Source organism: Lipotes vexillifer, unplaced genomic scaffold (genome assembly GCF_000442215.2).
Source record: "Lipotes vexillifer unplaced genomic scaffold, Lipotes_vexillifer_v1.1 scaffold500, whole genome shotgun sequence".
In the NCBI taxonomy this organism is placed as follows: Eukaryota; Metazoa; Chordata; class Mammalia; order Artiodactyla; family Lipotidae; genus Lipotes; species Lipotes vexillifer.
Window position 1 is genome coordinate 1,922,083 of NW_006778765.1, and position 14,926 is coordinate 1,937,008.

General features: G+C 39.0%; 1 protein-coding gene across 1 annotated transcript in view; it reads right to left on the reverse strand.

The window, feature by feature from the left end:
• PBRM1 (polybromo 1) overlaps positions 1 to 14,926 on the reverse strand; it is a 98,019-nt gene extending 83,093 nt beyond the window's left edge. Inside the window, 5 exon segments of the mRNA XM_007451866.1 lie at positions 2,358 to 2,474; positions 4,784 to 4,927; positions 9,344 to 9,491; positions 13,740 to 13,837; positions 14,789 to 14,926. Coding sequence (XP_007451928.1) covers positions 2,358 to 2,474; positions 4,784 to 4,927; positions 9,344 to 9,491; positions 13,740 to 13,837; positions 14,789 to 14,926 — 645 coding nt within the window.

Here is a 14,926-nt window from a genome sequence, read left to right on the forward strand (position 1 = left end):
GTGTCCCTGAAAACCCTCCCAGAATGGAGGAACTGGGTAGTAATGTTTTAGTCATCCAACTCACCCTTGATGGCTTGATCACTACTGATTGTATCATGCAGAGTAAGAATAAATCCTGAGTAAAGACTGTACTCTTTTCTTATTTCTTTATTGTGGTAAAAAATACATAAAATTTACCACTTAAACTTTTTAAGTATACAGTTCAGTGGCTTTAAATACATTCACATTATTGTGCAACCATCACCATCATCCATCTCCAGAACTTTTCACCTTCCCAAACTGAAACTCCATACCCATTAAACAACAGCTATCCACCTTCCCCTCCTGTCATTCCCTGGAAACCACAATTTTACTTTTTCTCTCTATGAATTTGGCTACTCTAAGTATGTCCTAAAACAGGAATCATACAATATTTGTTCTTTTGTGACAGGCTTATTTCACTTAGCATAATGTGTTCAGGGTTCATTCTTACTGCAGCATGGGTCAGAATTTCATTCTTCTTAAAGGCTGAATAATACTCCATTGTCTGTATATATATTTTATTTATTCACTCACATGTAGAGGAACACCTGGGTCGCTTCCATGTTTCAGCTATTGTGAATAATACTGCTATGAACATGGTTGTACAAATACCTCTTTGAGACCTTGCTTACACCATTTTGGTATATATCCAAAGTAGAATTGCTGGATCATATAATAATTCTATGTTTCATTTTTGAAGAATTGTCTTACTGGTTTTTTCTTTCCTTGAAATTTTAAATGTATAACCAATATAATCATTAGATTTTTCTAATCAGATCCATGCTTAGGACAGCAGTGGTCAGATATGCTTTATTTCTAATGTTGTAATTGTCCTACAACTAGTCACATTGTAAATAACTAGTCTTGTTGATGACTGATGGGTAAAGCTGCATGCTACCCAGCAGTCAACAAGCACTTCTAGCAAACCTCTGACATGCTGGGTTCCAATTACGTGGCAGGGACATAAACGAAAATGTGTCAGTCCTTGTCCTTAAGAGTTAGATTAAAAAAAGAGAATGGGGGCTTCCCTGGTGGCGCAGTGGTTGGGAGTCCGCCTGCCGATGCAGGGGACGCGGGTTCGTGCCCCGGTCCGGGAGGATCCCACATGCCGTGAAGCGGCTGGGCCTGTGAGCCGTGGCCGCTGAACCTGCGCGTCCGGAGCCTGCGCTCCGCGGCGGGAGAGGCCACAACAGTGAGAGGCCCGCGTACCGCAAAAAAAAAAAAAAAAAAAAAAAAAAAGAGAATGGTCACAATGGAGTTAAGCATTACAGTAGAGTACTCCTAAAAGTATGTCTTTATCTAGAAATATAAGAATGCAGAGGCCACAGAAATTTTTGTAGTTCCAAAGGCTAAAGTGGAACTTTAGCTATGCTAATTGCTTCTTGGATGTGAAGCCACAAGGGGTTCTAACACTTTTAAAGGGTTTCATTGGTCTAGAAACCCTCTTCCTCTTTGGGGTAGAAGAGTACTTATTAGGTCTCGCTCTCTTCTTTATCACCAGACGATCAAAGAGAACTAAGAGAGGAAGAACTCATTTATCTTCCTCTCATTCTGTCTCCTGAGTAGAGAATGTGGCTTCTCTTTTATAAATAAAAGGTTTAGTTTAGCTGCTTATTTTATCTTTTTCTCCCCCCTCCCCTAGTTGATCATTTAAGAATTACTAATCTTAGAAACAACCCAAATGTCCATCAACAAATGAATGGATAAACAAAAAGTAGTAATACGTGGTATATATATACAATGGATTCAGCCTTAAAGAGGAAGGAAATCCTGACACATACTACAACGTGGATAAACTACAGTAAGTGAAATAAGGCAGACACAAAAGAACAAATACTGTATGATTCCTCTTAAATGAGGTACTTAGAGTAGTCAAATTCACAGAAGCAGAACTGTGGTTTCCAGGGACTGGCAGGAGGGAAAAGTGGAGAGTTATTGTTTAATGGGTAGGAAAATGAAAAAGTTCTGGAGTAGGATGGTAGTGACAGTTGCACAATAATATGAATGTACTTAATGCCACTGAACTGTACACTTAAAATGGTTAAAAGGTAAATCTTATGTTATTGTATATTTTACGATCACAGAAACAAAAAACAAAATGAATTACCAATCAAAAAAACAAAAAGAATTTAAAAAACAATCCACAACCTTTTGCTGAAGTAAAATGACAGAACATATCCTATGTGCTTACTGCTGAGGCCATGAGGAGGATCTCTTGGCTATCTCCAATGCCTTGCGTTAGTCTTACTTTATTTACTAAGAACAGAATTTCTGAAGTACTTAAAACAAAAACCAAAAAACACTTTAATCCACCTGTCTTCAACTGCATCACTTACCACTTTAGAAGGCAGTTTCTGAAAAAGTTCACTAATGAGACGTCCTGATGGATTTGTGGCTACAACTATGGCTTCAAGAAGCTGCTCCAGGATCTCCTTTAAGTAACTTGGAGAAGACTGGGGAGAGGCGGTTGTAAGGAATGAGAGAGGGAAGAAATATGTACCTTGGTGAGAAAAATCCAAAAATAAATGCTGATATTAAACAGCTTCTAAAATTTTACAGCTAATTCAAAAGAGCAACTTCTAAACAATACTTATTTTAAGTACAATTTTCAAGAATACCACAGAAATTCTCTGATACTGGTCATGAGGGGTTACAGGACAGCATATTTGAAACTAATGAGGCCACTAATATTATTTCAGTAACTAAATCCTTTGAATCAGGTCCTTTTACTGAAATCTATTCACAGCAAACACTGCAACACTGAAGTTAAAGCGCCGTATGTTTGAAATGATGGAAATGCATACCTTTCGGGGGTCTGAATAACTGAGATGGAGAAAACGTGCCCCATGATACCTGCCCATTTCTGTATCTGCTATTCACGTCTACTGAAATCTTGGTATTCTGGTGGAACAACTACATACTTCTGGAACTACATACTTTTAACTATGGGGTGCTCTGCCAGATCTAACAACCGAATTCAAGTTATATCAAAATTGAATGGAAATTAAGCCAATTGATGTAATCACTTCTGCTCTCCACACTGGCTGGCTTACTCCTACCTTAGTCACTGCTTCAATATGGGAAAAGATATGTCCCAAAGAGTAGGTGGCCAGGGAGGGCCTAAGTCTGAAGCCAGTTTCTACAGCAGCAGTCCCCAAGCTTTTTGGCCCCAGGGACAGGTTTCGTGGAAGAAAATTTTTCCGCGGATGGGGAGGGTGGGTGGTCAGGCGGTAATGCGAGCAATGCAGAGGATGGTTCAGGTGGTAATGAGAGCAATGGGGAGCGGCAGATGGAAGCGTCGCTCGCTCACCTGCCGCTCACCTCCTGCTGTGCAGCCCGGTTCCTAACAGGCCATGGACCCCTGTTCTACAGTCAGAAATGGGATGTCTCAGTCAAGGTTTATATTAAATAGTACTTTAAGTCCAAACCATGTTTTGGGCATATAAAGTAAAGATTAATGGTTAATTCTGGTTTAAATCATAAAAGCACTAGTATTTTTGTCCTAATCCAACATAAGTCTTATTTAGTAAAGTCTCAATTTTAAAGTCCAACATTAAGCCCAGAGAGAGGGTACTGACATCTCTTGAGCCTACCAGCACAGCACCTGGCAAACAGACACGCAAAAAATATTTAACATATAAGATATGTGACTAGCTGAGACTCCCCAACCACCTAAGCTTAGAGAAGAACCAAGATAACACTGATGAAAGCAGATGAAAATACTCGTATTTAAGTCATTTACTTACTAGTTAAGACATGACACTACAGAGTAAGCTTCGAAGAGGTGGGTTATGTCCTGCAGCCAAGATTCCTCTTCTCCCAACCCAACCAGCTACTTTGGAAAAATGTTGCAGATGACAAAGGGAGCAGGGAGTATGAATGCATTCACATAACTTATTCTTTGGGAGTCTTACTATTTAGTTGCAGAAGAAAGATGCAATTCCTTTTACTGTTCTTTTTCCTCTTTCTAAACATGTGTGTTCATTCAGCAAGTATTTTTCAGTACCTACATGTCGGGCAGAGTCTAGATGCCAGAATAGGTGAACAAGGTGATATCTTTTGTGGAGCTATCATTTTACTTGAGGAAGACAGAAAGTAAACACATAAACTAACTCTAAATACGTTATTTCACATATAGTGATAAAAACTATAGATCACAGAACAGAGTGATGTGATGATGGGAAAGGAGGAGCACAGAGTAAACAATTTTACAGAGTGGTTAGGAAAGTCTTCTCCCAGTTTACATTATTTTAAGTGATGTTAGAATAATGCAGGAGACATAGTCACAGGCAGAGTCAAAGGAAGCAGAAGTAAGAGCAACTGCAAAATTCCAGAGGCAGGAACACACCTGGCATGTTCTAGGAACCAGCCTAACCCACAAAAATATTCCTAACTAAAGTGACTCCATCAACTTTCCAACTTTCAATCACAACACTGCCTACCCTTACAAAATATCTCAATATAGCAATACTGGACCAGTCCTTGATAATATGAAGATTCTCTTTAAAACTGAGCAGGAAATATGCATTAATGTAAGAGCAATTCATGAAAGCAACCATGCATGTTACATGTAGTGCAGGATGTCCTAGGATCCCTTGTAACTAGAGTGGGGCTCGCTGGCTGTGTGTCCCTTTACCCTCCCACTTACCAACACAACTGCACAGAAAGTCCACCTGCCCACAGTGGCCAAGAGAAATCACAGGCAGGGGCCTCATCCACCTCCCAGTAGCCTATCTATCACCTCTTCCAGTGGCACACTTACTCCTTCGGTCACTGTGCCTTGATTGTCTTGCCCATCTTCATCATCATCTTCATCATCTGCTTCTCCTTTCTGAACAAACTCATTTCTTGTTCGAAGGTACAAATCCCAAAGTTTGCAAGCAGCTTTATATTCAGGAGAATCTGGCTGTACGTTAGCAAGAAGAGAACAAAAATATCACTTTAGTGTTTTATTGTAAATCAATTACTACTTTTAAAGCACCCTGTTCCAGCAGATTGGTATTCTAAGACATAACTTTGAAAACTCTATTACAAATTTAAAAATTCTTACGAGTAAAAGATACATGGGCCTCAATTCCTCTTCTGAAGAACTAAGTGTATGTTTTAAAGGCATTCTGGAATCAAATTATTTTATTTATTTATGCCTTATCTCATTACAGAAAGACTTGAAGAAAAAAATAAATGATTTGGTAAATAAAGGCTAATTATTACTAATACACTAAGAAAGGCAATTTAAAGGATAAGACCCAACTTAAGGGATACAAGACTAAAGGACAGAAGCTAATGATTGTCCTGATTATCACTTCTATTTTAAAACTATTTAACACCTTATTTGAATATTTTCTTTTCCTGAAGTATGGTGGGGATAAACTAACTGAAACTTTCCAGTAAGAACAATGCTGGGGGACTTCCCTGGTGGTCCAGTGGCTAAGACTCTGTGCTCCTAATGCAGGGGGCCCGGGTTTGATCCCTGCTCAGGGAACTAGATCCCACATGCCACAGTTAAACATCCCTCGTGCTACAACAAAGACCCCCCCACGCCACAACTAAGACCCGGTGCAGCCAAATAAATAAATATTTTTAAAAAAGAAAAAGAATAATGCTGGATGCAATGTTAAACAAACAGTAAAGCTTTAAAAATGTATCCATGTGCTGCCAATAAGGAGTAAGCAATGTTCATAAAAGCATGAATAGAGTAAAAGCAGGAACCCGGATGAACAAGAACACTGTCCTCACCTGAAGGCACCTATAAGACAAGATAACCTAACCTTTAGTTTTCAAGCCTCCTTGAGGCTGCAAGGACAAGAGATAAAAGGCCAGGGTCTGCCCAAAGCTGGGAATCCAAAGGCCATGGATGCAGTGTAACTGGGAATTCAAAACAATTCAGTTTCTCTGCTGCCAGGGAAAAGGAAGACTACCCACCTCAACCTCCACCCAGCTAAACCCATGGCACTGTGGAGAGAAGAGAGGCATGAGAGGAATCTCCTCTGAGAACTCTTCACCATAAGCCCTAACAAAGAGAGGCCAGGTAACTGGGATAAGCAACAAATCTTCTCTAGATAAACCCAACTTCAATCTAAGCCTAAGTCTCCCTATAGATAAAGTTCCAAGAAATATAAGCTCATAGTCAAAATTCATGAAACACACAAGAATAAGAATCACAAGAGGCCTTCCCTGGTGGCGCAGTGGTTGAGAGTCCGCCTGCCGATGCAGGGGACACGGGTTCGTGCCCCGGTCCGGGAAGATCCCACATGCTGAGGAGCAACAAGCCCACCCACCACAACTACTGAGCCTGTACTCTAGAACCTGCGCACCATGACTACAGAGCCCATGTGCTGCAGCTACTGAAGCCTGCGCGCTTAGAGCCTGTGCTCCGCAATGAGAAGCCACCGCAATGAGAAGCCCACGCACCGCAACAAAGAGTAGCCCCCGCTTGCCACAACCAGAGAAAGCCCATGCACAGCAACAAAGACCCAGTGCAGCCAAATATCAAAGGGAAAAAATAAGAAAAGAGTCACAAGAGAAAGCTAGCAGAAATGACAACAAAAACACATGCAAATAATTCAGATATTGAATTATCTGCTACAGAATAAAAAATATGTTGAAAACGTTTAAAGAAATAATAGGACTGAAGACATAAGCAATCCCCAAAATAGAAACTACTTTGAAAATAAGAAAAATATAAACATTAAAATGTAAGAACTCAATAGATTGGTTTAAGAGCAGATTTCAAAGAAAAATATAAGAACTGGGGGCTTCCCTGATGGCACAGTGGTTAAGAATCCACCTGCCAATGCAGGGGACACGGGTTCAAGCCCTGGTCCAGGAAGATCCAACATGCCGCTAAGCAACTAAGCCCGTGCGCCACAACTACTGAGCCTGTGCTCTAGAGCCCATGAGCCACAACTACTGAAGCCCGTGCACCACAACTACTGAAGCCCGTGTGCCTACAGCCCGTGCTCTGCAACAAGAGAAGCCACTGCAATGAGAAGCCCGTGTACTGCAACGAAGATCCAATGCAGCCAAAAATAAATAAATAAAACAAATAAATTTAAAATATATATATATATTATAAAAAAAGAAAAATATAAGAACTAAAAATATGACCTAAAAAGCAATACTGACACAAAAAAGGGGACTACAAAAAGTTAAGAGAAATGGAAACCTAAGAGAGTTCTAATATAACATCCAGACAGAGTTCTACAAGAAGAGAGAATGGGGAAAGGGCAATACACAAAGACATAATGGCTGAAAACTTTCCAGAACTGATGAAAAATCCCAACCCAAAGATTTAAAAAGATCTACAACTCCCAAATTCTATAATAATAAGATATTCGTATCTAGACATATCACAGTGAAACTGTAGAATATAAAAGACATAAAGAAAATACTAAAGATAGCTAGAAAGAAAAGACAGGTAACCTTCAAAGGAAATAGTTATACCGACAGATGATTTCTCAATAGCAATACAAGAATGAAGAATAAAGACAGTAATATGTTTGTAAGTAAAAACACTGACTATACAAAACAGTAACATTATTTTATGGGATTAAAAATTTATCACAACAGAAATAAAATACAAAACATCAATAGCATAAATAAAAAGATCAGTTACATTATTCTAAGGTTTTGCATTATTTAGAAGGGCATTTAAGATACCAATTTATTTATTTATTTATTTATTTATTTATTTATTTGGCTGCATTGGGTCTTCATTGCTGCACGCAGTCTTTCTCTAGTTGCAGCGAGCAGGGGCTACTCTTCGCTGTGGTGTGTAGTCTTCTCATTGCGGTGGCTTCTCTTGTTGTGAAGCGTGGGCTCTAGGCGCATGGGCTTTAGTAGTTGTGGCATGTAGGCTCAGTAGTTGTGGCTCGCGGGTTCTAGAGCACAGGCTCAGTAGCTGTGGCACATGGGCTTAGTTGCTCTGTGGCATGTGGGATCTTCCCAGGTCAGGGCTCGAACCCGTGTCCCCTGCATTGGTAGGCAGATTCTTAACCACTGCGCCACCAGGGAAGCCCCAAACTCTACACTTTAAAAGAGTGTGTGAATTATATCTTAATTAAAGAAACAATATATACACACAGCATTAAGAATAAATCTAACATTTTTGCAGAATCTTGATGAAAAAACATTTAAAGTTATGCTATTTTAGACAAATAAATGAAGATGTACCAAATTCACAGACTGGAATAATCAACATCACAATTATGTCAATTCTCCAAAATACAATCTACAGAGCCAATGCAATTCCAATACAAATTCAAACAATCTTTTTGGTGCTTGTTGACTTAACACACTAATGTTAAAATGTATAAAAATAATCAAAACAGTTTCTTTGCCAGATAAAGAATTATAAAGCCATAGAAATTAAGGTAGAAATAGAATAGCCCAGTTTTAGATAAGCTGGCCAGAACAAAAGGAGCAGAATAAAGGGCCACAAAGAGACCCATGAGCACATGGAATCAATGCCAGCATTAACACCACAGACAAATGTGAAGCGGATGGCCATTTCAAGATGCTGCTTATACCTGTGGAAAAAAAACAGATCCCTACCTCAGAGAAGACACAACAATCAATCCCAGCTGCACTAAAGGCTTATATACGAAAGACAAGACTATTAAACTTTTAGAAGAAAATAAGAGAATATCTTTATAATCTTTGCGCAGGAGAGATTTCTGAAACAAGATATAAAGAAGGATAAACCACAAAGTTAAAGACTAATAAATCTAACTATATTAAAATTAAAAACCTTCTGTTCATCAAAAGACACCACAGGGACTTCCCTGGTGGTCCAGTGGGTGGGACTCCACGCTCCCAATGCAGGGGGCCTGGGTTCGATCCCTGGTCGGGGAACTAGATCCCACATGCATGCCGCAACTAAGAAGTCCACATGCCACAACTAAAGATCCTGCATGCTGCAACCAAACATGCTGCAACTAAGACCTGGTGCAGCCAAAATAAATATATAAATATTAAAAAAAAAAAGACACCACAAAGAGTGAAAAAATAGCCAAACAGTGGGAGAAGATATTTGCAACACACATAACCAAAAAAAGGATTAGTATCTAGAACAAAAAAATTTCTGAAAATAAATATGAAAATGACAAACAACCCAAGAAAGAAACAGGCAAAAGATTTGAGCAGACACAGAAGAAACAAGAGTGGGTCATAATCATATTAATCTTCAGTTTTCTTTACTAACAAGAGAAATGCAAACTCAAACTACCAAATGAAAAACCACTACTTATCTACCAGCCTGATAAATATTAAAAAGCCACAAAATTATCAAATTGGATATCTTCCAAATTTGATGCTTTCTTACCTTATAATAGGCCTTTGCATTGTTAAAAAGCAACTGGAAGTCAGCAGTCAGCAGATTAACATCATCATACTCTTCCATTTTTAGTTTCTGTTGGATTTTCATCAAGTCAATGGGCTGAGAAACCACTTCATAATAGTCTGGTTGATTTCTGTCAATAATTTAATGTTTTTTAAAAAGATATTTATTAATCAAAAGCCCATAAAAAGTTATGTCTCAAAACTCTGTGGTAATGTCCAACACGCCAAGTGACAGAACATACTAGATGTACTCTCATTATTGGAACTGAGAAGGAATAACAAAAGCAAGACGAATATGCATGCCCTTTTCAAAACACATACTGGTGATACAGAAACCTAAATTAACATCTGTGATAGTCTTTTATATGCAAAATATTTAAGATTTAAGGCACCAACACTAAAACCATGTCAATGGTATCTCCTGCAAATGAAAATGACTTACCTTTCATGGGGTTCAATCATGGCTGAAAACAGGTATGTTCCAAAGCTCTTTATAAACTTACCAAATGGATTATCTTTCTTCAGGTAGTGACCACAGAACTTTCTCTACCAAGTGCTATCAAGTGCCTAGTATATATGCTGCTCTAACATCAAGTACTAAAGTTACAAAAGAGAAAGATGAGGCCCTTGGCGCAAGGAGCTTACCAAAGATAAAAGGGCATAAGACATGAACAAACATGACAAAACAAAAAAGGCATGGGAATGATACACAGAAAATTAAGGATAGTGGTTATCTCTCAGAGAGGAGGAGACACTTTAAAGGTAGTTACAATAATTTCTTAAGTTGAGTTTTGGTTCATGGATGTTTATTATTATTCCTTCTGGCTTTTTTTCAAATGGAGTTCCATGAGACAAGTAAACCTTCTGCAAAATTATCTAAGCAACTGTTTTTCACAATTCTCCCTCAGGGGTAGGTAAAACTCATCCTAGATGTGTAAGAGGGTAAGTTACTACATATGAAGAATGTTGTCATTAAGGCTTTAATCTCTCCTGGGACACTCACTGGCTGACATGTTTTAGCCATGTATGTATGATATATTTAATTTTTTAAAACTTTTTGCTTTAACACAAAAATTGCAATAGTACACAATGTTTTTTCTGAATCATTTGAGAGTAAGCTGCTGAAGAGTTGTGTGTTTTTCCTACAAAAAAGGACCACAGTTCAATCATCAAAATCAGAAAATTCACTTTGATACAGTCTCACCATCTAATCCTCAGAACCCATTTATAATTTGCCAACTGTTCCAAAACTGTCCTTTATAGCAAAAGGATCAATGTGAATCATGCTGCATTCAGTTATGTTTCCTCAGTTTCCTTCATTCTGAGACAGTTCCTTAGTCTTTCCTTGACTTTGAAGATCTTAATACTTTTGAAAATTATAGGCCAGTTATTTTGTAGAGCGTCCCTTAATCTGGGGTTGTCTCTTCTCCTGAGGAATAAATTCTGATGATGCTATATTCATCTCACTGTATTCTATCAGGTGGCGCTTGATTTCAACTCACGCCACTACTTAGATGAGGTTGATTTTGGTCACTTGATTATGGTCTGCCAAGCTTCTCAACTGACCAAGTTACTCTTTTACCCCTTGTACTTTATGGAAAGGTTATGTAAAAGCCTGTGACACGGCTACTGTCTACAACCCCTACCCCATGCCCCCACCGCTTATCTCCCTTGCAGATTCCTACCTTGCTCAGCCTCACCTAATGACTTTGAATTCTCCAGGAAGGGAAAGGAAGAAGAGTAAATTAAGTTTTTAAACCCTTATCAACTACTTACGATTTTAATGAACTATAAAATTAAGTACGAGGGGATAAAAGTATTCAATCTGCTATTCAAAGAAAGTGTAAGAACATAAAGGTCTCAGTGAGTAACAAAAAAGGTCCACCCAGGCCTAATATCAATGTTGCCAGTGGCACCAAGGGACTTTCTCAGAGTGAGCATTAGGGCTTTGTTAACTTGCTATCCTAGATGGCTCTCTCCACCTGGGCCTGATGGGCCACAGTCCACTGCTCCTTGCTAAAGCTGGGCCTCAGCAGCCTCTCAGGCTTGGGGGATTATCTGTAGACAATTGACAATGCAATGAGGACATATACCTAGAAAGGACATTATCTCCCAGAAGCTCTGCTAGGGGGTTCCTCACAAACATTTTCAGAATTGCCATATAGAAAAAAAGGTCAGGATCCCAACATTCCACTCTATATAATGTGGTCAAAACAAGGTCTCCTCACTTTGAAAATGAAATAGCTCTAACTGATTTTTCCCACTTAAATCAACATACAGAAAAGCATAGAAAAGTAAAAACTGTCCCTATTCATCCAGAGTTAAAAGCACTATTAATATTCTTCCAGATTCTGTGCACACATACACACACACATAGGATTGTGAAGTACGTGTCTTAAGAGCTTTTCTCTTTCAACAATAGGTGAGGGCACCCTGCCATAATATGGCCAAAGAATAGTCAAAGCATAACTAAGAGTTTTAACCAGAAAAGTGAGAAACACTCTGCCTGATGTGCAGAGCCTGCTGGCTACCCCTAAACCTATTTTGCCTCCTTCCCAAGATGACAGCATTCTAAGCTCCTGCCTGGGTACTAAAGGCCAAATTCTTAGCCACGTTGCAGCTAAGATGTGACCAATGCAAGAGCTGAAATGTACCATGTCCAGGTCACATCCTAACATGTTTCTTTTTTCCTATGGGCCAGAAGGTAGTTGTGGTGGTGAGCCGTCTCAGACTATGCAGACAAGGGCGAAACCCCAAGCACAGCAGAATAAAAAGACAGACAGTATCTCGGCCCTGAAGACCTCACAGAATAGGACTTGTACATGAGAGAAAGCAATTGTTCTTGTTTCAGCCATTGTTAATTTGGATGTCCTAGTACAAGCAGCCTAACATACTAATCAAAACAAAGTCTCAAAAAGAGATTCACAAATGCATGGCTCTGAGTAGTACTTCTTCCCACAAGCTCTTGAGAAAACATGCATTCCACAGAGGAGGAGCAGAGATGCAGGCAGGCACAGCACTGGGGGGGAAGGCAGCAGTGCTCCTAAAGTACTGCGTCATGGAGGCTAGAAGACAGTGCTCCAGCACCAAAGGCCTGTATTTTCTGCCCCTCAGCTGGTGGAAAGCAGGCAGCAGAGGGGCAGTCCTTTTCCATGAGGTACTTGTGTACTACAATATGATGCTGCTTCTCTATACAACATACTGGTTAAGACCACAGGCTTTAGAATCAGAAAAACCTGAGTCTGAATTCTGGTTATCCTCAATAGTTCTGAGAATTTGTACAAGTTGTCATCTATAAACTGTGATAACAATACTGCTCAGGTTTAAACAAGATGAGGCCTGGAAAGCACTTAGTACTGTGTCTAGCATGTAGTAAGCAATAAATATGGGCTTTTAATAACATATGCTAATTAAATGACAACTTTCAAAAGATTGTTACTGATTAACTGAAATCTAGAGAGGGATTTCATTAAAAAAAAAACAACTCTTCTTTTTTGGCATGACTAATTTACAGAGCTCTCCTCTTCAGGATGATGACACTGCATCCTTGGTGGCTCTGCTCTTTGGAGTGAGAGGTTTGCCTTCAGATCAACCTACAGCTTGTTGGCTACCCACTGTGGCATCAACATTCATGAATGGATCTAAATCTTTAATTAACTCATTGTATTAGTTTCCAATGATTGCTCTAACAAATTACCACAAAATTAATGGCTTAAAACAACACAAATTTATTTTAGATAGGTAGGTAGGTAGATAGATCCTAGTGGTTCTGATTCTCTGGAGAACACTGACTAATATGGTCTTCCAATTTCATTCTTCTTTTTCAGGATGGGTTTTTTTGTTTCTGAAAAAAATTCTGTTGGGATTTTGTTAGGTTTTGCATTGACTCTGTGGATTGCTTTGGGTAGTATTGGTATCTTAACAATATTAAGTTTTCCAATCAAAGAACGTGGGATATCTTTCCATTTTTTTGTGTTTTAATTTCTTATAGAAGTGTATAGTTTTCAGTGTAAAGTCTGTCACCTCGTTGGTTAGGTTTACTCTTTAATCTCCTTTTTGGATTGTTCACTGTTAGTGTACAGAAATGCAACTGATTTTTGTGTATGTTGGTTTTGTATCTTGCAACTTTGCTGAATTCATCTATTACTTCTAAAAGTTTTTTAAAAACAATCAAGACTGTAAATTTCATGTTGTATGTTTTTTACAACTAAAATTTTTTTCTTTAATTAAGACAAAAATTTTTAAAATGCGCTTCGCTACACCTTGACAACTGAAACTAAAATCTAGACCCCAGTATCATCTAAGCCATTCCTACCAAAGGAAAACTCAATTATTAAACACTTTCAACTTGGATCCAGGACCAAACCCCTCCCACTCACCTTCGCTTTGGTGCCCTAATGAAGAGCTCACAGAGGAGCCTGCCCTGCTCATCCTTATAGTCTCGGATGGTGTTGTAGAGTTCATGGCACACGGCAATCTACACAAAGGAAAAGGAGAAAAATCACCAGAAAAGTGAACAGAAAGTCAGTGTAGGGGTTCTTAAAAAAAAACAAACAACAAAAACAAAACATAAAAGGCCAGTAGAGAACGATGAATCCCCAAATTCCCACATGGGAACCCAAGTCTAAAGTATGCTGACAGTATCTCTCCTTATTTAAAATCACTTAAATGATTAAATCTTTCATCAGAATATGTTACTGGTGATTTTCTTTTCCTTTAAACAAAATTAGTTCATATCACTCTTGTTTAAAAATCATCCAATAGAGGGCTTCTTACCAGTCAGAGAATAAAATCTAAACTCCTAACACAGAGTACGTAGGGTATACTCTGGCTGGGCAGACTTTGCTAGTTTCCTTCTCCCTCTTGACCATCTCTCTGTAATCACAACCCATCAAATCCATTCCTGATCCAGCCCCTCTGCCTGGAACACCCTTCCCCAGTGCTCTGCAGGGTTGCTGCCTTCTGATCACAAAGAAATCTTTCCTGAAGGTATGGGCCAAAACAGCCCATATCATCCCAACTTTTCTTCTTAGCACTCATCACTAGCTGAGGATACTTTATTATTTATTTGTTCATCTGTTTACATTCTGCTTCCCCAACACTAGCATCTAAGCTCCATGTAAAAAACTAGCTTGTCTTACACACAGCTCTTTCCCAATCACCACAACAGTGCTTGGCACATGACAGAACACACTTACTTGAATGACTATATAATGTGACAAAAATGATATTCTTTATTATTTCATAATATTAAATTACACTATTACTGTAAGACTTCTGGCTAAGTATATACTTTTCATAAAAGAAAGGCTAAGAATATCAAGCCAGAGGAAAAAGAAGCTGAGAGGCCTTGCATCTTAACTGCTTATCATTAAAGGAAAGGTAGGGAATTGTGCAGAAGGCAGAAATTGTGATCTGAGTTACTTACAGGGTCTACAGTCGGAAGATTGGAAAGTCTCCTCCTTTTCCTGCTTGGGCCTGGCGTGGACACAGAATGGTGCCCATCATCAAAGTCTCCACTGACACTGCTGGAAGGGGAGGTAGCTCTTCTTCTCTTGGAACCCAT